Raw genomic sequence first — 25,565 nt, 5'->3', positions numbered from 1 at the left:
GAAATTCCGAGTGGAATTCCGGAAATAATCCGGTGGGCTATGCCGTGTGTGCGACAGGCTGATATGCGACACACCCCCCAGCGTTGAGTGATCAAGTCAACGCTGACGGAAGCTATCACTATCAGCCACAGGATCACCATCATCATTCCATAGGCTTCTCTTCCAGATCCACTTCCCTCTTGATGTCCATCAGGTTCAGCATCGATCGAAAGTGCTCGAACTTTGCTCTCGATAGGGCTTTTGTCAATCCGTCTGCTGGCATCTGATCTGTCTTGAGATATTCCACCAGAAATCTACCTTTCTTGAATTCCTGCTTCAGCCACATGTTCTGGACGTCAACATGTCGCAACTTCGTCGTAATTCTCTGGTTCTCCTCAACCACAAGTCGGATCGACTGAAGATTGTCGCAGTATATCTTTAGGGGTCCAAGATCAAGAGAGATGTCCCTGAGCAGGCGGTCTAGGGCGTAGCTCTCCTTGGCTGTTCTCTCTAGACTCAAGATTTCTGCTTCGGTTGTAGAAGTCGTGACTGTGTCTTGGAGACCAGCCTTCCATACGACCGGTCCGTTGAACAGTGTCATGACATATCCCTGCGATGAGCGGCGGGTCTCGATGTCATCTGCAAATGACGCATCGCTTGCGATCACAAGAGCCTCTCCTGCGTGCATCCCATCATAGACAATGGCAAGGAATCTCGTCGCGTAGAGGTAACGGATGCACTGGTTGGCTGCAGCAAGGTGTTCAGGCGATGGGTTTGTCAAGAACCTTGCAAGCTGGACTGCTGCATGGGCTATGTCCGGCCTGGTCATAACTGCGATGTACATCAAAGACCCAACTCGTTCCTGATACGCCTTGATTTCTTCCTTGGAGGCTTGTCCGTCATACTTGACAAGAGGGATCGTTGTGATCGGGATCGATGGCACTCGAAGTTTCGAATCGCAGAGCTTGAATTTTCGTGCGATTTTCTCAACGTAAGCGTCTTGGCAGAGGTAGATCTTCCGATTTGGTCGATCCCTAATGACTCTGATGCCAAGATACCATTTGAACTCTTCTTCGCGCAGGTTGTATTTGGATTGGAGATGTTGAACGAGGTCGCCAACTACCTTCTTTTCTTGCCGGGGGCTGAGGATCAGGATATCGTCAACATAGATGAGAACTAGGATCTTGCCGTTGGTAAAAACGCAAGGTTCTTCATCCGTGCGATCGATCCCTGCTTGCTTTAGTGTCTCAGAAATCTCGTTATACCAAAGGAGTGGAGCCTCGCGAAGACCGTAGAGGGCCTTGTCGAGTTCCGCAATCATGGTCGACGTTTCCCCTGGCTTCAGGAAACCAAGTTCCACATATCCCTTAGGAAGCTGAACGTAGACGGGTTGGTCCTTCTTGAGGTCGCTGTAGAGGAATGCGTTCCCAACGTCGAATTGTCGAATCTCGAGATCGAATCGTGCAGCTGTTGCCATCATGATCCTGAAGGTCTTTGCTGCGAGCGTGGCGGCATAAGTTTCCAGTCCCCCATCATCATCTTGGAGATCCCCACGGACACAGATGCGAGCCTTGCACCTTTGGAGGTAGCCATCTTGATCGAACTTATAGGTGAACACCCACTTCAGTGGAAGGGGTAGTCCACGAGCTTTTTCGCGTTCGATCAGTCTCCAGGTGCCTCGTCGTAGGAGATCGTGCAACTCCTTCCTTATGGCTGCTTTGAATTCTGGACCCATTGGGTGGTCTTCTAGATCCTGATATCGCTTAGGAAGTCGTACAAGGTCATCCCGGTGAAATCGGTGATCTCGTGCCGTCTTGGAGACTGCGGCGAGAAAGACGCTATGAAATGTTGCGAGGTTTCCCTCTGGATGTTGGTCGGTTGGAAGCAGGGTAGTGAAAACGCTGTGCACGTAATCATCATACCTCCGATTTGGCTTTGGTGTCCGGTCGCTCTTGCGAGTCGGTTGGTCACCGTAGAGTTCCTTTTGGCTGCGGCGTGTGCGCGTGGTGCCGCGAGCTTCAGGAGTTGTTTGGTCACCTGACGGCTGCTTGTCCGGTTGCATGCTGTTGCCTTCTGAGGAAGGTCGCCGGCGTGGGTTCAGCGGTTGAACTACGATCATGTCCCGGGTGACTCCTTCAGGACTAAGATCGCGTGACTCAGTTGAACTTGAAATGTCATGACTTGGCTCGATGTCTTCGAATTGGCCATCTGGTGGTGGCGCAGCTGATCTTCGTGTCGTGGTGTCATGATATTCGTCAAGATCACTGTCTGGACCAGCCTCAGACCGTTGTGCAGGTGAGCTCGGGTCTGCTGGCAACGGCGGGTCTGGTGTTGAGGTGTTCGAGCCGGTTGACCCGGAAGCTGGTGAGGCGTCCCTACTGTCCAGCTGTGGTGTTGGGTCCGGCGTCGGAAGAATTGGTGGTTCGCCCAGAGGTGTGAGAAGTCTTTGCGATAGAGGCTGTACAGGCTGTGACGTGTTGTCTGTAGTTCCTCTAGCGTCTTCCACCCCCGAGTTCGAACCGTCTGGGCTGAAACCCAAGATGTGGTCATCGAACTCATAGAGAAATTCGTCCAAGATCGTGTCCCAGTCTCGCTGAGGAAGTGGCTCCAATGCCTGCGGTGTTGGCCTGTATTCCGCGACCGCTTCCGTCTCGAGCTGTTCCTCTTGCTCTGGATCAAAGAATTCCCCCTCATTGAATCGTACGTCTCGGGACAGGATAACCTGATTGAGCTTGGGGACCCAAATACGATAGATATTGCTGGCATGGTAGCCAACGAGATATCCAACGTGTGCTCGTGGGCCAAGCTTGAATTGATTGATGTCTTTCCCGGCCTTATACCCAGCTAACCGAAATCTAGTAACATTGTTTCTCAACAAGTTTGATATTGGCCAGGACTGCGTTGTTAGTATTGGTGTCTGCATTTTTTTTCTAAGCATGTAAAGCTTAAAAGCGCACACTCTAGATCTCAGTATACTCCGACCAAGCTTTCACCAAATTTGCAATGCAGTTGAGAGATGTTCATATGGATATCATACCTAAGCCTTTGTAGAGGACAAAGCATCCCGGTCTCCGTGACGATTATGGATGAGTTGATAAAACGTGAAGATCCGAGCCAGCTGGTCTATATCTAGCTTCAAGTGCCACCAAAGAATCTAGCAATCTTCTGATCTTGTCCTGGGACAAGAGAACCCCAATTTCACTCTATACATTGCAGTGGAGAATCATATAGCTCATGTGTCGTGCGGTTTTACTTACTTAAGAAGACTTTTGCCCTGCTTTTCAACCACTCTGGCTGTCGAGGTTCTTGATAGCATCATTCCATCCTTTCCCACATCCTTACCACCGCCGCCCCAACGCTCTTATTTCGGAGAGCCCTGATATCGTTTCCTCTTTTCTTTAATTCTCCAAATGGCCCACTGTCTCAGCCTTATTTTCCTTCTTCCTTTTCTTGCTTGCTAGCCGAATACCCACCGCTATGCATTGTTTCCCAACCGCCTTGTCATTGGTTGAGCATTTCAAGATGTTTCCACTCCCCTTCCTGCTTTTGATAACCTTGATCTTCTTTTTCTTCTTCTTTTTCCTCCTCTTAGCTGATTTGAGTTCACTTTGCTGCGTGTTTAAAACGGGTGAATTGGCTGCTGAACCCACACTTGGTTCTTCTGATGGCTGCTGTTCATCAATCAGGTCATGCTCTGTCATTGTCAACGATTTACCTTGAAATAATTACTGACTTGCCGCTTTTTCTCTCCCTTGATCACTCTCCAGCGTGTGAAAATGTCCTGTATCCCAAAGTTCTTGGTCCACAGGGACGACTTGTCGTTGGGCCATATTTCATACTTGAAGTTCTCGGCCTTTCCTCCCACAGATGGATGAACGACTGTGATCTTTTGGACAGGCCTGTTGCCCATCTCGCCCTTGATGATAGGCTCTTCTACTGTTTGATAGAATGTCCGCCCGGAGGGATGGAACCGTTGTGGTGGAGGCTGCGACAGGACCGTTACAGAGTCTCCCTGAGAAATATACCAGGCAAATAAGACTGAAGCACCGTGAATGTATTTACTCCACCCGGCAGATGATTTCGGATGATAGGGACAATGGGGGTGAGAAGGGTTTAGGAGGGTTCCCAATGCTGTTGTTAACGTCTGAAGCCGGTGTTTTTCTGCCCATTGTTGCGCCTTTTCACGGACCATTCCGCTCCACAGGACCTGGCGGTTTCTGATGCAGGATTTTTGGAACTGTTGGTAGATGTCCTTAGCTTCTTGGATGGTCAGCCAGGAGCGAACCAAGGCCTTGATTGCATACGATGGTTCCTCTGGGCCGAAGATACCGGGAGGAAAGTAGGATGGGCTTGCTTTTTGCTGTTGTGATTTAGCCATCAGGTGTAATTTGCGTTGCTTGCAGGAGTTGCGTGGCATGAGACCGGCTTGGGTTATTTAGCCATACTAAATACCAGCTGCGTAAGAACTACGTCAGAGGAGTGGGAGGCCGGCGGTTGATGAAGGGGCAGATGAATCTCCTGATCGTGGCAATATCTCAATACCAACTGTGAATAGTGATGCATTTTTCTGTACACGTACGTACGTACGTACTGTATTTTGGGTAGCTGTACGTACGTACAACTTTTCTGTACGTACAAAACTGTACCATACAAATTTCCTCCTTCCTTTTTAGGCAATAGTTGAGTACGAGCATTCATACAGTCCTGGTCTCCTGTCACTCTAGTCTCCAACCACTGATTCCACTTCAGTACCAACCCCCAATATATCACCTGTCGACTGCAAGACACCTTCCCACTCGAAATCTCCATTGGCAGAGGCCATCACACCATCCATCCAGACCTTCTTGCCCTGCGCATTCACAAACAACTCGAGGTACGAATCTTCAAGTTCCAGCCAGTCCTTCTCCTCAAGATCCGCCCAGCGCTTTTTATGGGCGTACTTCTGATCCTTAAGGAGATCTAATACGCGATCATTCATAAAAATGAAGGCCTGCATGTCCGCGTGCATGGGCGTAAGGCGATTTCGAGCTTTCGTGTGTATGAAACTGATAGCAGAGAAACTTCGTTCTGAAGGTACGGAGTTTGCAAGCGTGTTCATTACCTTCACAGCTACTCTAGCCAGAATCGAGCCCTGGTTGAGGAGGCACTGCCACGCCATTGCTACGCATTCGGAAGCCATGTGTATGAAGCGCTGTGCTTATTGGATAAGCCGTCTGGGCACGGCCTGTATACATTCGTCGTCATTTTCCAGCTGTGAATTCGGAGAGGGCACGGTGATACTCGTCGTCATTTTCCAGCTGTTTCTGCAAATATTCTTGTACGCGTGCAAAGACGCTAGGCGGAAGTTGTCGAGGAGGCTCTAGAAGAGGATCCTAGCGATGCCGACGCCTCAGCGGTCCCGAATTTGCAGATTACCGATACCGAATTAAACGCCCTACAGTCCCGATTCCTTCATGGTACCCCTGACCCTGAGTGTATGGCTGATCTTGAGCATATGCCGCCTAACGCGCAGGCTCAGCACCAGATGCCACTGCCTTCCATTCGCAGAACTCCTATGAATGAATTCAACCGTTCCCAGCCGCTGTTATCGCTCGCGTTCCCTACTCTCTACCCTGACGGCAAGGCGGACTTCGTGGAGCCTCGCCTACGGAGCATCACGTACCAGGACTACCTTGCCCATGCGATGAGATGGCAAGACGGACGTTTTGCCCGCCATAAGACGTGGCCTTTCGTCGCCCTCAACACGCTGTTACGTGCGCAGGTCAGAAAGCGAAGCAACTACTCAGTCAAGCAACACGAAGGCCGCCGTCAACCCCTTACGCGCGCTGACATAGAGGAAGCGATGGCTAAGCCTGACGAGCCAGAGGCTCAGGCCCTGATCCAGTCGATCACGCGCCAAGCCGCCGTAATCAGGGGCACCCGTCCATATTGGTATAAGCAAAGGAAGGAATTGGAGGCATATGCCTATAATCTAGGCAGGCCTGGCCTTTTCGTTACAGCAAGTGCGGCTGATTACCACTGGGAGTCCCTATATCGTCATATGCCTCGATTCCAAGAGTGGAAAGCAGCTCCTGAGGCGGCGCGGATGGCTCTGTCCCGGCGATTACTGCGAGACAACGCCCACATTGCCGCTTATCACTTCCATAAGCGTTATACGCTCTTCAGGACTATTGTTCTGAAGCAGAAGTTTAACCTAACGGACTTTTGGGGTCGCTACGAGTGGCAGGGTAGGGGTTCCAGTCACCACCACGGCCTATATTGGTTAAATGGCCACCCTGACTTAGATCCTGATGATGGTCAGTCCCGAGAGCAATTCGCCCGAATCTGGGGGATATCACGTATCTGCTGTTAACCCAGAGCCTCAGCGGGTACAGGCGCCTGGGGAAGGGAATCCCCTGACCAGTAATCTATTGGGGCATGCCCTTACAGTTCAGTTCCTATCAATGGTAGTCAACCGCGTGCAACGCCACCGCTGCAACAACTACTGTATGCAGCTCAACAAGCATACCAAGCAGGTAGAGTGCCGCTTTGGATTTCCTCACGGGCAGCGCCTACTAGCCTCCCTTGAAAAGGTTCCTCATTCTAAGCACTGGAGCTTCAGGGGCGAGCGGAACGATAGCCAGATTAACCACTACAACCGCTTGCTTACCGTTGCGTGGCTAGCCAATACAGATGTCTCGCCCTGCACGAGCCTACAGCAGGTGATCGATTACGCAGCCAAATACTGCTCCAAGTCGGAAAAGAAGAGCGAGTCTTTTGCTCAGATTGGGAAGGCCCTGATGCCCCGGGTCAAGGACCACAACCCCCCTGGTTTCCTTCACGTCAAAGCTCCTAAATCAGCTAGTTGCTGAGCGGGATTACTCAAAACAGGAGGTTAGCCACTTGCTCCTCGGCCTGCCGTTACAGGAGGGCTCACGAACCTGTCTATACGTTGACTGCCGTAATCCTGACAGGCATTCCCGCTCCCTACGGATCGATGGCGATGAGGTTGACGAGGCCCCCAACATCTACGAAAAGTACTGTCGACGCCCAGAGGCCTTAGAGGACCTGACCTACGTTTCCTTTCTCAAATACTGGAATTTCCTCTCTAGAAACCCTTCCATGTGGAAGCAATGGCAGCCAGGCAACGTTAACGGCAGGCCTCGTGTATTGGTCTACTTTCCTCGCTATCAGGCTGATCCAGAAGGTCAACAGTGGCCAGATTACTGCCGTGTAAAGCTAACATTGAACCACCCACATCGCCGGCTTGATGAGCTCCTCACATTTGACGGCCAGCGTTTTAGTTCTCACGCCAAGGCCTTCTCCTATTGTTGGCAGCACCACAGTCATGGTGATGACCATTACGGCCGGCCAAAAGAGGCTCGATTACAACCTCAAGAGGATCAGTACGAGACTCTGCCGGTGGAGGAGGAATTTGATGACGAAGACTGGATCCCGTCTCGCCGCCCTTTTACCTGACAACCCCCTTACCCAGGAAGGTCTTGACCTACTTGGCCACCGCGATATCGACGTCAATTACGACTGGACACGGCATGTGGGCACTTATCCGGAATTTCGAGACAGCTACTGGAAAGACCTTATCGCTAGCCACCCTATAGCCAACGATGTGGAGGTTCTTGGCCCTCACTGGCAAAAACTTCCCTCCTGCACAACACTTCCTTGGCACCTAGTGTTAAGGAAGTCGCCCGCGGCACACCAATTCCCTTAACACCGTACCCGGACGCCCTCGTGACGGCTTCGTCGCCAGCCACGAGGAGCACTTTTGAGCTCGGCGAGCGCACGCCTCAGCACCTCAGCCAACTCGCACGACAAGCCGAACTATATGGCTCTGAAGCCAATCTGTACGAGGCACCAATCAACCCTCCCGGCGATGCGCAACGCACTCCACGCGCAAGACAACATCAGGAAGATGCGCCGCCCAACGGAAACGCGACCGACCGAACCACCGACCAGGAGCAAGAGCAAGAACAACAACAGCCACGACAACCGAGCCCCCCCAGCAGCGATGTCTTCGGATACACCCAAGCTACTGGCCCTGCCATCAACACTTTCGATGCTGGCGGCCCAATTGCCAGCGAAGCCAGTGACAGACTCCAAGCTAGAGTCCAGGTCTTCGCGACACTCTGCAAGGCAAATTGACGAGGCCACCAAACAATTCACCACCGGACCGGCGTACCATGCCGCAAAGGAATTCTCTGAGACCTTCCTCGAACACTGGAACAATACATTGAATGGCGAGCCGAGCGCAACCGTCGCCGAAGCCCAGACTCGTCTTAAGTCCAACACCTACGCCGACTCCCTCAGACGCCCAGCGCATGGGGCCCAGCGAGACCCCGAAAATACCCAACCGCGCACGTGACAACCAAAACAAAAACAGCAGTGTGCCCCCCCTGAAGTGCCAACTGACGATATCCGCGTTTTCATTCGTCTAGACCCGGACTCCCCTGCCTGGGGAAATGAACCATTTGCGATCCGTACCTTTGTCGCGGAACACTGCAACCTCACGATCGGAAAAATTCCGCAGGCGACTAGGACCAAGACCGGCTGGGCGGTACGGCCCGTCGACGCCACCACCCGGGACCATATCCTTGCAAAAGCCAGCACAATTGGAGCGAACCTCGGTGCCGACAAAGTCGAACCGATGGTCAAGTGGCACACCTATGTCGTGCAGGACTGCCCCACCGGCTTCCAATCCCTAGGAGGCGAGAGGGTAGACCTAATCGAGAGAATCCAAGAAGAGGTACAAGCCCAGACTGGACTTAAGCCAGTAAAATGCCACCCCGACGAAGAAGTCCCTAACCGCCACTGGACTCGCCAACGTTGTCGTCGCGTTCGACCAGAAACCGAAAAGCCGCTTTTGCCTCTTTGGCACTAGCAAGCTCGCGCGACCAATCACTAAAGTGAGCAAACCGAAACAATGCGTCAATTGCTGGGACTTCCACACTCAACTGAACTGCACGAGAATCACCAAGTGCCGGATCTGTGGAGGAAACGGACACGACGCTGAAACATGCCCCAACCCCGAGCGGATCCAGTGCGCCAATTGCGCTGCACCACACGCCGCCGACTACAATAAGTGCCCAGGGGAGACCTAGGAGAACGCCCCAAGGCACTACTCGACGACTGACGAAGAAAGAGAAGACGCTGGTCCGCCGGGCCGGCGCGAAGCAGTACCGACAAGCCAACCCTCCGGAGCCACTATTGATTCCGAGTCGTGACCTAAGGCCATCCTCTCCATGCGAACAACAGACTGCCAGGCGTGCTGCCGGATGGCGCACCCAGCCGACCTCTTCTGGCAGTAGCGGATGGGAATAAACCGGCGCTCCCACACCAAACGAACAAACAAGCCCATCCGGATCTTCCAAGCGAACGTGGCGAAGACCCGGGAGGCGCACAACACCGCGCTTGCCCTCGCGGAAAGGAACGGCTTCGACCTGGTGATGATCCAGGAGCCACTGACCGAGATCATCAACGGAGAATGCAAAACAGTGAACAACCGAGCGTACGACACGTACGGGCCAGTGCACAAGTGGAAAGACACCGACACACGCCCCAGGGTCATGACCTACGTGCGGCGGGCAAGCTGCCTACCGGCAGAGCAGCTTGAGTATGACAAATGCCGGGACATCCTTATCCTGCGGGTCGCGCAGGTGACATACATCAACATCTACCGCCAAACACTGTTCGATGGCGCCCTCGAACTCCTTTTCGCCCGGAATATTGCTGGCCCACACGTGGTAGCAGGTGACTTCAACGCCTGCCATCACTCCTGGCAAGCGGATACCCAAAGACACAGAGGAGGTGAGATCGCCCGGTGGGCATCACGAAATGACCTACTGATACTGAATCCACCGAACCAACCAACCAATCCACACGGCAACACAATCGACCTCGCCTGGTCAAATATACCGGGTGCTGATGCCACAATCGAAGACCATCTAGCAACCAGCTCAGACCATTTTACGATCGCAATCTCGCTGCCGATCACACGACCGGAGCTTCCTGAGCCCACTAGGATCAGGATTACAAGCCCCGAGGACGTCTAGCGCTTTGCAGAAATCGTCGAGGAAGGCGCCCTCTGGCTTCCCGGGGCAGTAACGACCACAGACGAATTAGATGAAGCCGCAAGACAGCTCTCGGAGCTACTAGCGGACGCGATCAACACGGTGGGTCATCCACCAAAGAAGAGCTCCCCATCGACGAGATGGTGGAACGAGGAGTGCACCGAAGCCCACGAGCACCTGCTAGAAGTCCGGCGGAGACATCCGTTGGGCTTCTGCAAGGAAGTACAGTCCGCCCGACGAGAGTTCCGACGTGCCTGCCGACGGATCAAGCGAAGATCCCTCAACGGCTACATCGACAATATAAGTGAGCCCAAGGACATCTGGCCGATGTGCAGATGGGTTCATAGCCGCGGGGCTTTCCAGTCCCCGCCGATCGAGTTCAACGGGGAAGTCTTTGTGACGCAGGCCGAGAAGGCCAGGGCGCTACGGATGGTGACCCTCGAGCGAAGGACGGCGGCGGACGACATCGAAGACCCCTGGAGGGACATCACGCCCAAACGAAAATTGCAGTTCTGCACGACAGTTACGTACGAAGAGGCTCAGCACGCCGCCACCTCGACGGGAAACACCTCCCCAGGCTCTGACAATATCACGGTAGCGCTTATCAAAGCGTGCTGGCTCTCTATTGGAGAATACACTCGGCGACTCTACGAGGCCTGCCTCCGCCTCGGGCACCACCCTCCGGTGTTCAAGCAAGCAGAGGTCGTAATGATCCCCAAGCCGAACAAACGGGACCTGACATCCCCCCGGTCCTGGAGACCAATCTCACTCCTTTCCTGCCTTTCGAAGGGGCTGGAACGACTGATTGCGGGACGGCTGGCCTATGCTGCGATCGGGCAAGACGTCCTACACCCCCAACAAATCGGCGCACTGCCGAAAAGATCAGCGGTCGATCTTGTTGCCGCTCTGATACACGAAATTGAAGCCGCTCTGGACGCCGGACTGGTCGCGACCCTTGTGACGATGGACGTGGTAGGCGCCTTTGATGCGGTGATGCGGAACCGCCTCCTTCTCCGCCTAAGGGAACAAGGGTGGCCGCCATCTCTCGCGAGGTGGGCCGGCTCCTTTATGACCGACAGAAGAGCCAAGGTCCGGCTACAAGACACCGTAACAGAGATGGCGCCTCTCAGCTGCGGACTTCCACAGGGCTCACCTGCCTCCCCGATCCTCTTCTTGCTCTACACCGAGCCAATATACCGACTTGGTGCGCAAACCTTCTCCCACCCGAGTATAAAGGTCACTGCCCAGCCAGCCCGGCGCTTCGGCTACGCGGACGACACGGCGATGCTTAGGATCGGCCGCACGTTGAAGGACACAGCGAACGAGTCAGACGGCGATATCAGTGACCTAACGGGCTGGGGAGAGAGAACGGAGTGACCTTTGACATTGAGAAAACCGAAGTAATGCACTTCTCGCGCAAGGGAAATAAAGATTCCCCCGATCCACCACGACGGTACGGCGAAGTACGCCGAAGAAGCGATGAGGTGGCTAGGGGTCTGGCTCGACCGAAAACTCAGCTTCAAGACGCACGTCATGAAGTGGGCTGTTAAGGCGCGCAAAATCACTAACCTCCTACGAAGCTTCACGAGCACAACCAGAGGCCTAGGCCCTGCGGCGGTCCAGAAGGCGGTAAGAGCATGTGTTGAACCGACCCTCCTTTACGCTGCGGAAGCATGGTATGCCGGCCGTACGGTCCAGCGGATAATCCCCTCACAACCACAAGATACACGCACGGTCAGCACTTGCTCGGAGTCCCTCATTAGGTACATCGATAGTACTATCAAGACCTCGATCCGAGCTGTGCTTCCGGTCTGGAAGACCACGCCACTCGCCGCAATCCACCGCGAGAGCGGGATCCCACCAGCCGAGCAACTCCTTGAGTCTGTTCGTCAACGGTTTTCTGCCAGAATCCAGTCACTTGATCAAAAACATCCACTCACACAGAGGGCCACGGCGGAGGTCCTCCAAGGCGCTAGGCGACGAAGAGGCCCGACCAAACTACAGCGCACCGCGGCCCTCCTCCCGCGCGCCCCCAGACCAATCCTTCTACCGAAGAAAAACCTCCGCCTTCCACCGCTGAAAGGCGATTACACGAAGAGCCATGGGGCCCCTGATCTTCCGCGCCTGGCTCCGGTCGACAAACGGGAAAGACCTAGTTGTGTACTCTGACGGGTCACAAGCACCTTCGGGGGCCACTAGCTACGGCTACGCCATCTACCGCCGGAAGCTTCTGGTCGACGAGGGTTGCGGCCGGCTAGGGCCAGCCGAAGTCTTCGACGGGGAAGCGGCAGGAGCGTTGGAGGGGCTCAAAGCCGCGGCGCGGTTTGCGGGTCCCACCGACCGAATCTGGGTCTGCCTGGACAACACGTCAGCGGCCGAGTGCCTGCGAGGCAATCCCTCAGACTCTTCACAATCTATATTCCTCGAATTCCAGGCCATCGCTGCGGCGCACGGCCGGGTTAGAGTGAAGTGGTGCCCTGGGCACGAGGGAATCGAAGGCAACGAACGAGCCGACGCCCTTGCAAAGGCTGGAAGCACACTACCAGAGCCACCTGGAGCCCAGCCTACGCTGGCCTTTGTACGCCGCCAAGCCAAGGCAAGACCGAGGGCCAAGTTCAGCACTTGGTGGGCAGCAAATACGCCAGAAGCCTACAAGCCGTTGAGGCTCAAGGCCCTGCTGAAATGCCCCAAGGAGCTTCAAGTGCCTAGAGGCGCCCTGCATCACCTTCTGGCCGCGCGATCGACACACGGAGACTTTGCCGGATATCATGAACGTGTTGAAATGAGAAGATGCAGGTTGCTTAATTCATATCTCAAAGTGAAGTAGGGGAACCACTATTTATGTACAGGCACGATTTCTTGTAGAATGTTCCTCCTTCTTCCACACCTTGCCACCGACTTGGTCGCCTCACACTTGTGATCTCCAACACTCCCACTCGAGCAAGGCGGTGGGTACTTAGACTATCTAAGATCTCAGCAGTCTCATTAAAACCTTAAAACACCTTCGTGGGTGAAAGAGGAAAGAGTACTGTTGGACCCGTCAAGGCTCGACACAGTCCTGGGCGCGTGGGGAATATTGTCTTAGATATGACAAGGCTCCCACTGCAGCCCACCTCCGTATCGTCCTCAATGAGCGCTATATGCGCTTCTAATACATTATACTTCCCGGCTTCGGTCCACTGAATACAGCCCCCGAGCCTTCGAGTTCGTCATTTGCCGGATCCATTACGCCGTGTTAGCAGCGCTCCAGGCCGTGTTAGCAGCCTCGGGTCCTTGGTGCTCGTTGGCAATCACTGCGGCTGCTGGCAGTACCAAGGTTCCATGGTCCGGTTCGGGACTTGCAACCCAAGCAGCGGCCTTCCCGGCTTCGGTCCACTGTGTACAGCCCCCAAAGCCTTCGAGTCGTCTTTTGCCAGATGTCTGGGTCTTGGTCTGGTCGGGAATTGCAACCCATGCGGCCGGGCCATTTATTGGCCTTCTAGCGGTGGTTGAAGTGAGTTGGACGAGCTGCCGTTGTATGTGATAATCGGGTAGTAGACTCCCACTGGATCCTCGCGGAGTGAGCTAGGGGTAACAATGTGTTGAATATGTTCCAGAAATCGCACAGCCTCGTAGCGTGGATCCCCTTTCTGGCCCGAATAGCTTTACTCGTCCGATCCGACAACTCCCAGAGCCTTCCGGAACAACTGGAACCGGTCCTTGGGAAGTGCTTTTGTAAGTCCATCAGCCACTTGTTTGTCGGTTGGGATATAGTTCATCTCAACTTCTCCGCTGGCCGTCTTTTCTCGCACAAAGTGTTCCTGAATCGCAATGTGCTTTGTGCGGGAGTGGTATTGGGGTTCTTAGCCATTGCTATTGCCCCTTGGTTGTCTCCGTAGATAATTGTGGCAGCGATTTGGTCTGTGGCGTTTAGACCTCCCCAGTAGTTCTTTTAGCAGGGTTCGCAACCAGATGGCTTCCTTGGTTGCTTGTGTCTGCCCCATGTATTCAGCTTCGCAGGTAGACAGCGCCACTGATTGTTGTCGCTTTGCGGCCCAGCTTATCGCACCGCTGCCAACATTGAAGATATATCCCGCAGTGGACCTTCGAGTCTCAGTGTCTCCGGCCCAGTCCGAGTCCGTGTAGCCGGTCAACGGGCGCAGATCTCCTCGGAACTCGAGTTTGAAGTCGCAGGTTCCTCGTAGGTACCTCATTATGCGCTTTACTGCGGCTTCGTGGACCTTAGTGGGCTTTGCGAGATGGCGGCTGCATAGGGAGACGCCGAATGCAATGTCTGTCTGGTCTGGTCCCTAGCATTGCGTACATCAGACATCCGATCGCTTTAGCGTACCAGCGCTTGCGATCTGGGTGAGCTTCGTCATCGTCAGGAGCGGGTTCTAGCTTCGCTGTTGCCACTGGGGTCGCAGTCGGTTTGGAGTCCCATAGTCCGAATTCCTTGAGGACTTTCTCGATGTACCCTTTTTGCGAGAGGCTCAGTATTCGCTGTCTGCGGTTCCGAGTGATGGACATCCCTAGGTAGAAGTGGCAAGGCCCCAGGTCTGTCATGCTGAACCGCCGGTTGAGGCTTTGTTTTATCATCTCGATGTTCCCTTTTGATGGTCCTGCGATGAGCAGGTCATCAACGTAAACGGCAATGTAGGTTTGGCTCTTAACGAAGACACCCATGTCGGAGACGAGAGGCTGGAATCCCTGATCTTGGAGGAAAGAAGAGAGAGTCTGGTACCATATTCTAGGTGATTGCTTCAGCCCATATAAGGCTTTTCGCAGTTTCCAGACTCTTCCGGTTCCGTCATCGAAGCCCTCTGGTTGCCCAACGTAGATTTCCTCGTCGATTTTCCCATAGAGAAAGGCAGTTTTGACATCCATTTGTTCGAGCTCGAGGTCAAGCGCTGCGGCTATAGCAAAAATTGCCTTATAAGTCATAGGCTTGACGACTGAGGCAAACGTCTCGTTGTAGTCGATTCCTTCTTGTTGCTCGAAGCCTCGGACCACATAGCGTGCTTTGAACCGCAGGATTTCTCCATTAGCTCCCCTTTTGAGTTTGAACACCCACTTGCCCCTCAGTGCCTTTCGGTCTGGTGGCAGATTTGCCAAGGTGTAGACTCCGTTCTCCTTAATGGAGTCTATCTCGGCAGTCATTCCCTTGAACCAGTTCTCCCACTGAAGAGAATCTCGGGCTTCTTTTATCGTTCGGGGCTCCGCCTCGTCTTCTACGGAAGCCGCAAGATTAACGTGGGCGCACATGAGGTTAGTGAGAGTATTGGTTCCTAGGAGCAGGTACCTCGAAGGAAGTTTTGCTTTGGTTGATCTCTGTGAGACTCGGAGCTCTTCGTCCTGGTCTGTCACCCCGGTCGAGTCATGGCGAGGCTCGGATGTTCGTACATGAATAGTGTCTGTTTCATTCTCCGACATAATCTCCTCAGCCTGTGGGTTGGTATCGTGTGGTGGCAGAGCTGTCTTTTTGCGTGGAAGTTCTAACTCCGGGTACAAGGTAGGTCCTTCGTTTCTCGTTCTCTTTGTTCCAGTAGATGTTCCTGGTACCTTGTGGAAGCTGGATTCGTCGAAGATGACATTGTTGGCGATGAAGACTCGGTTGTTATTGTCCACAACAATGTAGTTACTGGAGCCTTGATATCCAAGAAGTCGGCATTGAATCGTCTTTGCACGCAGCTTTTGTCTCTTGACGGATGGCAATATTGCCCATCCATTCGCACCAATAACACGGAGGTGGGAGAGGTCTGGTTTGTCTCCGAACCACGCCTCATATGGCGTCTTGTTCAGGGCCTTGCTAGGACTCCTGTTCCGTACATACACAGCCGCGTTCGAGTGTACATACACAGCCGCGTGTAGGTGTAACCTTTTCTTGAGTGTAGGTGTAAGGCCTTTTCTTGCAGCACTCGGTTGAAGGCCTCCGCATTCTGCTCATGCTGATCGGTCGCGGTGTAGTAAATTGTTGTGATGCCCTTGCTATCAGAGGGTGCAGAGGGTGCATAGCTGATCACTGCGGTTTTCGCCACCCTGGTCGACGTGGAGGTAATGGCATCGACGTTCCGGTCTCTCGTATGTATCGAGGAGATGTTTGAAACGCCTTGTGAACTCAGACTTTTCCTTGACTGCGTATGCCCAGCCCATGCGGGTAAAATCGTCCACGAAGACAACCCAATATCGCGAGCCGTCATATGCTGTGTCTGGAAATGGTCCTGCAATGTCTGCATGGACGCATTCTAGCGGATACGTCCCTTTCCGGATTGACTTTCGGTGTGGTCTCTCTTTCTGTTTTCCAGCTATGCAAGGTTCGCAATTTTGTCCGCGTAGAATGGGGTGAATGCCGTGTGCCATCCCCCTCAGTGCCTTGATTCCGCTCTCGCTTAGATGTCCAAGTCTTTCGTGCCATATTTGAAGTTCGGGGTCGCTAATAACAAGTGACGCCAAGGCAGCGTTGATCGCTTCGTCTGGTTGGTCCACAACATAGATCCCTGATCGTACAGTGGCTGTCAGGATTACTCGATTGTTGTGTATCACCCTGGCTTGGTTGTCGTCGAAAGAGATTTTTGCGCCCTTCTTTGTTAAGGCAGATATCGAAACAAGGTTGACACGTCCTTCTGGGGAGTATACTGAGTTGTCGAGCGCCAGGTGTCGCGGACCGTCAAGTCCTTTTTAGCCGCAGGATGTAGTTTCCCAGACCCTGAGGAGTGATTTGTGTTTCGCCGATTCCAACTGTCTGTCCGCCGTTCCAGGGGTGAAGGGTACTGAAGTTTTCTCTTTTGCAAAAGGTATGCATCGAAGCTCCGCTGTCCAGCACATGTACTTGCTCGAGTAAATCGCTCACCCTTTGGCCCTGGTATGCCATCAGCTGTATGACGGGTTCCGCATGGATGGCGAGAGCATTTGTAACTTCGTCCTGGTCCACGTCTCTGGCTCGGTTGTTGGTTCTTGGATGATCTTGGCGCTGCTTTCTCCTGAATCGCTTGTCGTTCAGGCGTCTCTTGAGCTCTGGATGAAGTAACCAGCAGGCATCTGAGGTATGCCCAAGCTTCTTGCAGCCGCTGCAGGTCGTGAAATTTTGCTCCCTGATGGCAGCGACCATAGCAGCGTGCTTGATTGCCTCTTGGTCTTGGTTTTGTTGTTGCATCCGCTGACTGTGTTCCTCCTGCTCCGCAGCTCTAGTAGCTTCTTCAATAGTAGTAGCTGCCTTGATGATGATGCCTTCGAGGTTCCGTTCGGGTAGCAGGCTGTGGCTCTGAAGAAATGCAGTAAGGAACACTTGATATTTGGGTCCAAGTCCATTGAGAAACTTGTCTATCAGTTGTGGTTGTCCAATCTGACTAGTTTCGTCTAGTTGAAGTATTTGGTCTCGGGTCTTCTGTAATTGCCGAGAGAAGTCGGATACACTTTCGCAGTTGTCAAGAGTGAGCCGATCAAACTTTTGCTGGAGGTCGTGGAATACACTGCTACCCTTGGGTTTGAAGTGCTGCTCCAGCGTTTTAAGGATGTCCGCCAAGTTGCTGAGACCTTGGACTTCCTGTTTGGGACGGAAACCAAGCCGATATCGAATTGCTCCGCACGCCCGTGCTTGTCTATTGTGCCAAGCATCTAGCTTTTCTTCGAAGTCGACGTCCGAGAGATTGCCTTGAACCGGTGGGTCTCGTTTTCTCTCCAGGAGATCGTCATAACCGGACAGGGCCAGTAGATCTCGGATTTCCTCGTTCCAGTTGATCCAGCCTTCAGAGGATTCAAGCTTGGCAACTCCGGAAAGATTTCCGCTCAGATTCGAGTCTTTGCCGTCTGACATATTGAAGTAGTGTAATGTGCTGATGTTGTTTCGTGAACTGAATCGCAAGAGCGAGTCCAGGGCGTGCTTCTTATGGCCAGTGCCTGCCAACACAGAAGGTGATAGAAGCCCAGTGGCAAAGAGAGCGTTGACAAACCGAGGGGTTAGTGTAGTCAGCTAGAAGGTAGTAGAATCAGCGAGAGTGTAGTGTAATCAGTGAACGAGAAACTGGTAGAATCTGCGGGAAGCCCTTGACTCCTTGAGTCTCCGCTGCAGTGGAAGGGGACTGTGAAGTCCTTGTGAGTAAGAGACAAATAAGTAGGTAGGAGACTCAGCTTTTTTTTTTTTTTTTTTTTTTGAGTATGGTTTAGCTTTCCGGGCTCATAACCTGTTGAAATGAGAAGATGCAGGTTGCTTAATTCATATCTCAAAGTGAAGTAGGGGAACCACTATTTATGTACAGGCACGATTTCTTGTAGAATGTTCCTCCTTCTTCCACACCTTGCCACCGACTTGGTCGCCTCACACTTGTGATCTCCAACAGAACGGTTCCAACACGAAGACGCCCGCCTCAACTGCTCCTGCGGCCGGCGGAAATCGCCCGACCACCTTTTCTACTGCCGTAAAATCATCCCTTCCAAGCGGCCGCGGTTGGCCCCCGCACCCAGGAAGGCGATTGAGCGCATAATAGGCCGAGACTTCGAGGACTATATCAAATTTACAAAGGCTACCGCGTTTTTCACCGTGGTCTGCCCACGCTATTGATAAGGACCTCCGCTTGCGCTGGAAGCAAGCTGACCACCCCCCCCTAGGCCCTTTACTTTTACTTCTTCTTCTTTTATCAATATTTTCCCGTGGCGACGTCTGACGCGTTATCCTGCTACATGTTAGCGTGGAAAGAAGGCCGACGACGTACCGCCAACACAGGCTGCCGGCAGCTCCCTGATTCTGGTTTGCAACGATTTCATCGCCTTAAAAATCGGATGTCCCTGCGGCGAATGCTGTGTCTGACGCTCCCGCTGACGGAAGCCAGACCCACGAAAAACCGCGGCCCTGGTAGCCGAAGCTTTGCTAAATAACGGGGGAGAGAGTAGGAGGCGGGAGACTCGGTATACATCTGCGGATGGAGAAGGGAGACCACGCGACCTACCCTGTATCTCCAGCCGGAGAAGGAAGTTTGTGCTTAGCGACTTGCCGGAGTGGGAAGGAGCTGCCCTATACCTATGTATCTACCTACGTTAGCTTAGCACGTCTCTTTGCTCCCGCGCGGAGATTGGCTGGGGGAATCCCAGTGGGACGGAAAATAATACAACAACAACAACAACAAAAAAAGGTTTGTTTTCCTTGTTCCACAAAGGGCGGCTTAGTCCAGCTTACAAGGTGTGTCCCAGGATATTCCTCCCTAAGATCACCTCGCACGCCCAATCCGCTGCCAGACCTCCCCACCTCCTCCCAACCTTCTTCGCCATCCATGGCAGAGGGTTCGTGCTCGGCCGGGAGTAGGACAATGACGAATGGAATTCCGCCTTCGCTTCGCGGCACGGTGCGCTCGTTATAGCGCTCAACTACCGCAAGGTTCCCGCCCACCGCTTCCCAGCGGCGGTGTACGACCTAGCCGAGCTAGTAGAGCTATGCCTTGCCGCCGCTGCGTTGCCCATCAACCGCTCCCGCGGCGTCGCGCTCACGGGCTAGTCCGCCAGTAGCACCCTAGCGCTGAGTCTGGCGCACCTCCTGCAGCAGAAGGGGAGCCGAGTGCCAGTTCGCGCCGTGCTGCCTATATATCCTGCCCTTGATCTCGCTGTGCTAGCTGTGCTCAAGGAGGCAATGCGGAGGAGGAAGCCCGTCCTGGGTGGGTTCCGCGCGCGCGATGCCAATATGACATCTAGGATAGCACCCGTGTTCGACTAGGCTTGTGTTCCTGCTGGGACGGACCGCCGCGACCCGATGCTGAGTCCAATTTGCGGGGTCGACGTAGGCGCGTACACCGGCCTAGACATCTTCTTGGTATCGTATGAGCTGGACAGGCTGGCAAACGAGAGGTGGCGTTTGGCCAGCCGCCTGGCCGAGCGGACGATACCGGGACTATAGGCAGGGAGGAACCTGCTGTCGAGGGCGAGCAGATTCTGGACGATGAGAGATTTATGTTCGAGGGGAAGAGTAAGGGCGGAGGTAGGTGTAGGTGGCTATTAGCGCCGGGCACAGTCCATGGGTATAACAGCTTAGAGAAGGAAATCAATGATGCGGAGATGAACAAGGATGCAAAAGAGAAGGTTGATAAGGTTATTGGCATGACCGGGGAATGGCTCCTGGCAGGGCCGTTAAGTGGTGCGCCAGTATCATGAGTGGCTGGTGGCGGCTCCATCACTATATAGCAATGCAGGCCACCGCGGAGAGCATCTAGGAGAGTGAAAAGTTCAATGTAAGATTCAAATAGCGACCGAACAAAGGGGAAGAGGATACAGAGTGCCTGAAACAGTTTTGCCAAGTCGTTCATTTAGTAATACATTCAGCTCGAACTATTTTCTGCACCAGCCTCTCGCCTTACCTTGGCATGAACTTCTCCAAACTCGATCAATCTCTCCCCCTATGCAATGCCTTTATATCACTCTGGTTTCATACCCTATCTGATTTCAGAATCTATATGCTCCCTTTTCTTTTTCAGCTCTAATCATGACGAAAACGGCGATGTCGCAGTTTCAGCGATAACCGTTCTTAGAGGTGAGACGCGCATGGTGGTAGCCATTGTGTAGGAGCCATCAGACTTTCTCCCACAGCCTACCTTTGGTCAGGTACAGTCTGGCAGCGAGATAGAACGCAGCTCCAGCACCAAGCATGCAGCCAGTAAAAACTTGGAGCTTCCAGTAGCTCCCGTCTGCTCCCGAGATTAAGGCACCCCCGATTGGGCTGCCAGTGAGGGCAGCCACAGACATGAACGCGTACATGGTTCCGGAACGGGTGCCTATCTCCTTGAGGTCTGAAATGTCCGCTACTAAGGCCGGGCTGATGGCTGTATAAGTGCCGGAACTGAATCCAAATAAGGCGGCAAAAGCGATGGCTGACCCATGACTATGCCCTGGCAGCCACAATGCCAGCACAAAGATGGTCGAAAGAGTCGCGGCTGCCATTGACACGTTGAAGCTGCCAACTTTGTCTGCTATGTATCCCGGTAGAATACGCCCAATTCCACTGTTGCAGTCAATATCATGTCGCTAGGCATGGGAAAGAGTAAATCGACGCCTTCTGTGTAGGTAGATATGGGGATGCCCGGATTTTACTCACCTCGCCGCATTGAAGATTGAGACCAGGTACCCAGCCATATCATCTGACAGGCCGACATATTCACCATAAGTTACCATGAATGTAATAGGGATGAACATGCCCATGGAGTAGAAGAAGCCCGCCAAGGAGGTTAGCACAAAGGAGAGCGACGTAAAGGGGCGGAGATAGGCCATGATACCGGTCTCCTTTGGTTGTGGTGGGACTCGTGATCGAACGGTTAGATTTGTCAGAAGAAGCAGGCCGAATAAGAGGAAAGCGCAGACACGCATCGTCCACCCAAACCCAATACGTGGTATCAAGCGATTGACCAAAATAGGCAAGATAGCGCCGCCGAGACTCGAGCCACTAGCGGTGATTCCCAGGGCCAGAGCACGCTTTTGTCGGAACCAGGTGGCGACGCAGCTGAAGGACGGATACAGAACCATGCTTGCACCCAGGGGGCTGCAAATCGCCTGGGACAAGATGAACTGGTAGTACTGAGACGATATCGAGGCCATCATCAAGCCAAAAACGTGTAGCAGTGTCCCCACAAGGAGAAGGTAGCGCGGGCCGAAATTGTCAAATGCTCGCCCCACGAAAGGTCCCTGAGTCATAGCTTGAGCACACGTAACACAAAAGACTTAAAATCAAGACCTACAGCGATGAACATCATAAACATTGATAAGGCCGGAATCCATGAAACAGTGCTGGGTGACAAGTCCCGCAACTGGTTTGCCTCGTAGTATGCCTGAAAAACGCCGACGCCTGCCTTACATGTTAGCGATTCGCAGTCTTATATTCTAGACAGCAACAAGGGGAAAATTGTCGCACAGTTGGTCCAGCCAAAGCTGGCAAAAAGTCCAAAAAAGGCCCCCAAGACAGCCAACCAAGCCTTCAACCCCCCATCTGGGAATTCGGTATTAGGCTTGGATGACTCCGGTTTCGGTTCCTCGACCCTTGGCTCTTCAGTGTCTGGGTCCATGGCAGTTCTGTCAAGCGTGTGTGGAAGTTACTTTGATCGAAGAAAAGTATGACAAAGAAATGGACGCAAATTATACCAGCCAAGAGACTCGAAAAGGATATTGAGAACGTATTGCGTGAGTCACTGCAAAACTTCCAGGGACAATATGCCGATATAAATGGCTGATGCTGGATATTTTCTATTACGTGATTGCAAGCCACTGTCTTTGCGGCCCTAGTGAAATTACCTCGCCAGTAATGCATTTAAGTCGTCAGCTAGAGGGCGCGAAGTGGAGGCTCCGCGGAGGTCCGAGTCGGCCAATGGCAGCGGATTGTGGGGCTCAACTAAGTCAGTGCCTCTTTAGCAAGCCGCTCGGGGGTCCGAATGAGTTTAATGTTTTCCTGAATGCTACTCTCCCCATCCTCATGCCACTTCGGCGAGTCGACGCAGTATCTTACCTTGCTGCCCAAGTTTCGGCCCACTCAAAGACCAGATGAAGCGCTCGCTATCAGAAAGCAGACGTAGCGCCTGGCAACAGCCGGCTTCTTGCGAGTTCTGCCGCTCCAAAAAGATTCGCTGTGACAAGGAACGGCCTTGTTCGAACTGTACGACTAGACAGCTAGAGTGCCGATATGTTTCTGGTATGTTCAGAGCGAAGAAAAGCTCGTTATCGTGACGGGGTGTGAATTCTGGTCGACGCTAAAAACCAGACAGAAGATGCAAACCCGATCACTGAATCGGAGAGGGAGGATTGTGGTGCCGGATACTTGTCATTGAGACGGTAGGCTTACGGAGAAGATAATATCACAGGTATGGCATATTTTGCTAATATTCAAAAGGCACGTCCAGGAATTACAGAGTCGAGTTCAAAAACTGGAGAGCTTGGCTTCTTGCCAGCCTGGATCCGCCCTGAACATAGCGCAACATCGGCCTGAGAAACGAATCCCCACGGTCGGCCAGCAAGAAGACATATCACATACTTGGAAAAGTTTGGAAGAATTCGCAGCAACCCCCCAAGCCGAACCCGCAGCGAAGCCATTGATCTCGCTCGCGCCAAATTGCGCTGGGCCAACCGTCGCGAATTCTACGGGAGCCAGCAGCTCGATCGCCGCTCAGCTCCCGCATGCACGGCTTGCTCGACTATTGTTCAAACATTATGTGCAGACAGCCGACAGCTTGCATAGGGAGATACACATTCCTTCCACCGAAGCACTCTTAGATACTACGTATGCCCAGCTGTCAGCTTCATTGCCTGTACCCACTGAGACCTTGGTCTTATTCTGCAGCATCTTCGCCTCCAGCTCTTTCTATGTGTGCCATAAGCACTCACATCAAGTGCATCGCGAGCTCAAGGATGCTCATGAGTTGCATCCTGTATGGAAGAGGATAGCACTGGAGTTGGTCATGAGTCACGATGCGGCTGCCTCCTTGACTCTGACATCGTTGCAGTCTATATCCATCATGATGTATTTGACGTGGGATTCCGAAGGCCAGTCAACGACATTCCATACTCTACGGAGCCTGGCACATACGAAAGCTATCCAGATGAAGCTTCACCGATTGGATGCAGATACGGCAACGGACGTTGTCCAAGCTGAGTTGAAGCGACGACTGTGGTGGCATCTTGCAGCAACAGATTGGTGTGTAAACTCGGTTTCGTCTGCACTTGTCAGCCAATGCTAACTCTTAAATAGGTTAATTGCCAGCGTGCCCGGTCCGCAGGAAGGCATCTATAGCTTCCATACCAAACACATGTGTGTTCGGTATCCTGCCAACCTTGACGACGAAGACATCCGGCCGGATGGGCTTTATACAGAAGGCCTCCCAGCTGATCAGCTGACGCAAATGTCATATTTTCTTCAGCGGTTGAAGTTTGCAGAGCTCTGCCGCGACGTTATGGACAGCCTCCCAAGCGGTGAGGCGAGCCTACCCTACGATCAGGTCTTGAGAATGAGCAGCCGCTACACCGACTTCATGGACCGTCTTCCCTGGTTCTTTTGCGCCGATGAGAAAAGTACAGCCCAGGCCGCAGTTCTGGCAAGCCGACGCCCCTATCTTCTCCGCCAGAAATTCGTGCTGTTGTACGGCATATATTCACGTATCGGTCGTCTACACCGACCGTTTCTGCTACGAGGCACTGACGAGAAAGAATTCTTTTCTGTTTCTCATTCCTTGGCCATCCAGTGCGCTGAGAGAATGATCGAGATCCGACGCATGGTCGAGCCTGGCGACCTCTGCCTGCACGTCCATTCTCACAGCATGGACCAGCACTCGTTCAGTGCGCTACTGCTGTTGTCCATGGGCATCTTGGGGGAAAAGGACACAGAACTCGCGCAGAAACGCAAGGCGAACCTGCTCCCCATCTGCAGCATGCTAAAGGAGAAACAAGGATCGCTAAGCCGAGCCGGCCATGGCATTTCTGCTGCCATCGACCGCTTGGTGGAGATCTTGGAGAGGCCGAATCCAGCGCATGATTGGCCGGGGGCTCACCTAGACGGACCATCGATCCAGGATGTAGCCACACTCTGGGAGGAACTAATCAAAGAACTGCCCAGTCCGTCAGACATTCCATGGGACGACTTTCTCGACTGGCAGGGTCCTTAGGCTCACATTCCCCTATGGAATGGATGTATTGCGCCCGTTAGAGTCATGGACAACTACCGCTTAAATGCATGCTCCTTTCCGTCGCGTATCTTTCGCTACTCGTGTTGGAAGAACTGAGAGTTCCCCCTTAACTTCAGGATCAAGATTAAAGTTTGAAGTCCTACGATTAAGGTTCAAAGTCCTCGATGGGATCATTCAAAGATATAAGGCCCCAAAGGAGCTCTTATTGAGATTAGGAAAAACTTAACTAAGAAAATTACAATCTCGATAACAAGAACTACCTGTTATCAAGCGCACTCAGAATCCCTGCGTGACACAACAACAGGCACAGAGGTGGCTGCAGACCATCAGTCTCGTCATGTTCAGCTTGAAGAAAGTAAACATGAAATAAGGGGTTAGATGAGTTATTAATACTGAGAAGTAGTCAGGGTAAGTTGGGTAAGGAATTTTTATCTTTGGTTCTCCAAAGCTATACGCAATGGATTACTTCGTACACGTGCCGGAATACCGGCATCTCGATTGCCACTCCTATCTGATCATGGTAACTCGACGGCGTATCAAAAACCATTTTCAGAGTTTTCCCCACCGTGCCATTGCTGAGACCAAGGAAGTACAGACGTGGGCATTTAAGCTTGATATAATCCAAGATAAACAAGAGATTCACGGTAGTCTTCCGTTATATAGTATAGATAAAGAGTCAAGCTAGAGGTTTTTGACAAGGACATAGGTTTCGATGCATACATGTCATTACGAGTGTGCACTGTGGAGGGGAAAGAATCGCGACGATGCGATCCGCAGCACAGTAGGCACCGTGCGAGGTCTTCAGCGGCCAGTGGGGTTTTTGTTAGCCGCTCTAGCGCGACCCAGACCCGTGTTGCCCCATCTCTGATGTGTTTTCCTAACCTGATCCTTTCACAAATCCTTGTCC

At 52.9% G+C, this 25,565-nt stretch overlaps 8 protein-coding genes across 8 annotated transcripts; 4 read left to right on the top strand and 4 right to left on the bottom strand.

Annotated features, from left to right (window-relative positions):
* Nucleotides 1-142: 142 nt before the first annotated feature.
* Nucleotides 143-5,137, bottom strand: MRS44_018086 (uncharacterized protein; the record flags this gene model as incomplete). The annotated part of the gene is made up of 5 exons (XM_065616288.1): nt 143-2,823; nt 3,709-4,339; nt 4,563-4,569; nt 4,616-4,644; nt 4,736-5,137. The coding sequence occupies 5 exons, from the start codon at nt 5,135-5,137 to the stop codon at nt 143-145; spliced, it is 3,750 nt and encodes a 1,249-aa protein (XP_065472360.1).
* A 19-nt stretch (nt 5,138-5,156) lies between these two features.
* Nucleotides 5,157-8,854, top strand: MRS44_018085 (uncharacterized protein; the record flags this gene model as incomplete). Its single annotated transcript, XM_065616287.1, has 7 exons — nt 5,157-5,252; nt 5,318-5,910; nt 5,959-6,275; nt 6,409-6,767; nt 6,820-7,364; nt 7,650-8,088; nt 8,360-8,854. The coding sequence occupies 7 exons, from the start codon at nt 5,157-5,159 to the stop codon at nt 8,852-8,854; spliced, it is 2,844 nt and encodes a 947-aa protein (XP_065472359.1).
* A 430-nt stretch (nt 8,855-9,284) lies between these two features.
* On the top strand, nt 9,285-11,420 carry MRS44_018084 (uncharacterized protein; the record flags this gene model as incomplete). The annotated part of the gene is made up of 2 exons (XM_065616286.1): nt 9,285-9,780; nt 10,036-11,420. The coding sequence occupies 2 exons, from the start codon at nt 9,285-9,287 to the stop codon at nt 11,418-11,420; spliced, it is 1,881 nt and encodes a 626-aa protein (XP_065472358.1).
* Nucleotides 11,421-12,144: 724 nt separating this feature from the next.
* Nucleotides 12,145-12,870, top strand: MRS44_018083 (uncharacterized protein; the record flags this gene model as incomplete). Its single annotated transcript, XM_065616285.1, has 1 exon — nt 12,145-12,870. The coding sequence occupies one exon, from the start codon at nt 12,145-12,147 to the stop codon at nt 12,868-12,870; it is 726 nt and encodes a 241-aa protein (XP_065472357.1).
* Nucleotides 12,871-13,268: 398 nt separating this feature from the next.
* MRS44_018082 (uncharacterized protein) lies at nt 13,269-15,969 on the bottom strand (the record flags this gene model as incomplete). The annotated part of the gene is made up of 4 exons (XM_065616284.1): nt 13,269-13,521; nt 13,959-14,288; nt 14,347-15,827; nt 15,880-15,969. 4 exons carry the CDS (start codon nt 15,967-15,969, stop codon nt 13,269-13,271), a joined length of 2,154 nt encoding a protein of 717 aa, XP_065472356.1.
* Nucleotides 15,970-16,013: 44 nt separating this feature from the next.
* Nucleotides 16,014-17,835, bottom strand: MRS44_018081 (uncharacterized protein; the record flags this gene model as incomplete). The annotated part of the gene is made up of 2 exons (XM_065616283.1): nt 16,014-16,657; nt 16,728-17,835. 2 exons carry the CDS (start codon nt 17,833-17,835, stop codon nt 16,014-16,016), a joined length of 1,752 nt encoding a protein of 583 aa, XP_065472355.1.
* Nucleotides 17,836-20,570: 2,735 nt separating this feature from the next.
* MRS44_018080 (uncharacterized protein) lies at nt 20,571-21,518 on the bottom strand (the record flags this gene model as incomplete). Its single annotated transcript, XM_046273105.2, has 2 exons — nt 20,571-21,000; nt 21,094-21,518. The coding sequence occupies 2 exons, from the start codon at nt 21,516-21,518 to the stop codon at nt 20,571-20,573; spliced, it is 855 nt and encodes a 284-aa protein (XP_046125843.2).
* Nucleotides 21,519-22,665: 1,147 nt separating this feature from the next.
* On the top strand, nt 22,666-24,637 carry MRS44_018079 (uncharacterized protein; the record flags this gene model as incomplete). The annotated part of the gene is made up of 4 exons (XM_065616282.1): nt 22,666-22,674; nt 22,744-22,814; nt 22,873-23,673; nt 23,728-24,637. 4 exons carry the CDS (start codon nt 22,666-22,668, stop codon nt 24,635-24,637), a joined length of 1,791 nt encoding a protein of 596 aa, XP_065472354.1.
* Between the last annotated feature and the right edge of the window lie 928 nt (nt 24,638-25,565).

Source organism: Fusarium solani, assembly GCF_023522795.1.
Source record: "Fusarium solani strain SB1 chromosome Unknown bctg00000015, whole genome shotgun sequence".
In the NCBI taxonomy this organism is placed as follows: Eukaryota; Fungi; Ascomycota; class Sordariomycetes; order Hypocreales; family Nectriaceae; genus Fusarium; species Fusarium solani.
This window is presented reverse-complemented; position numbering and strand designations above follow the sequence as displayed.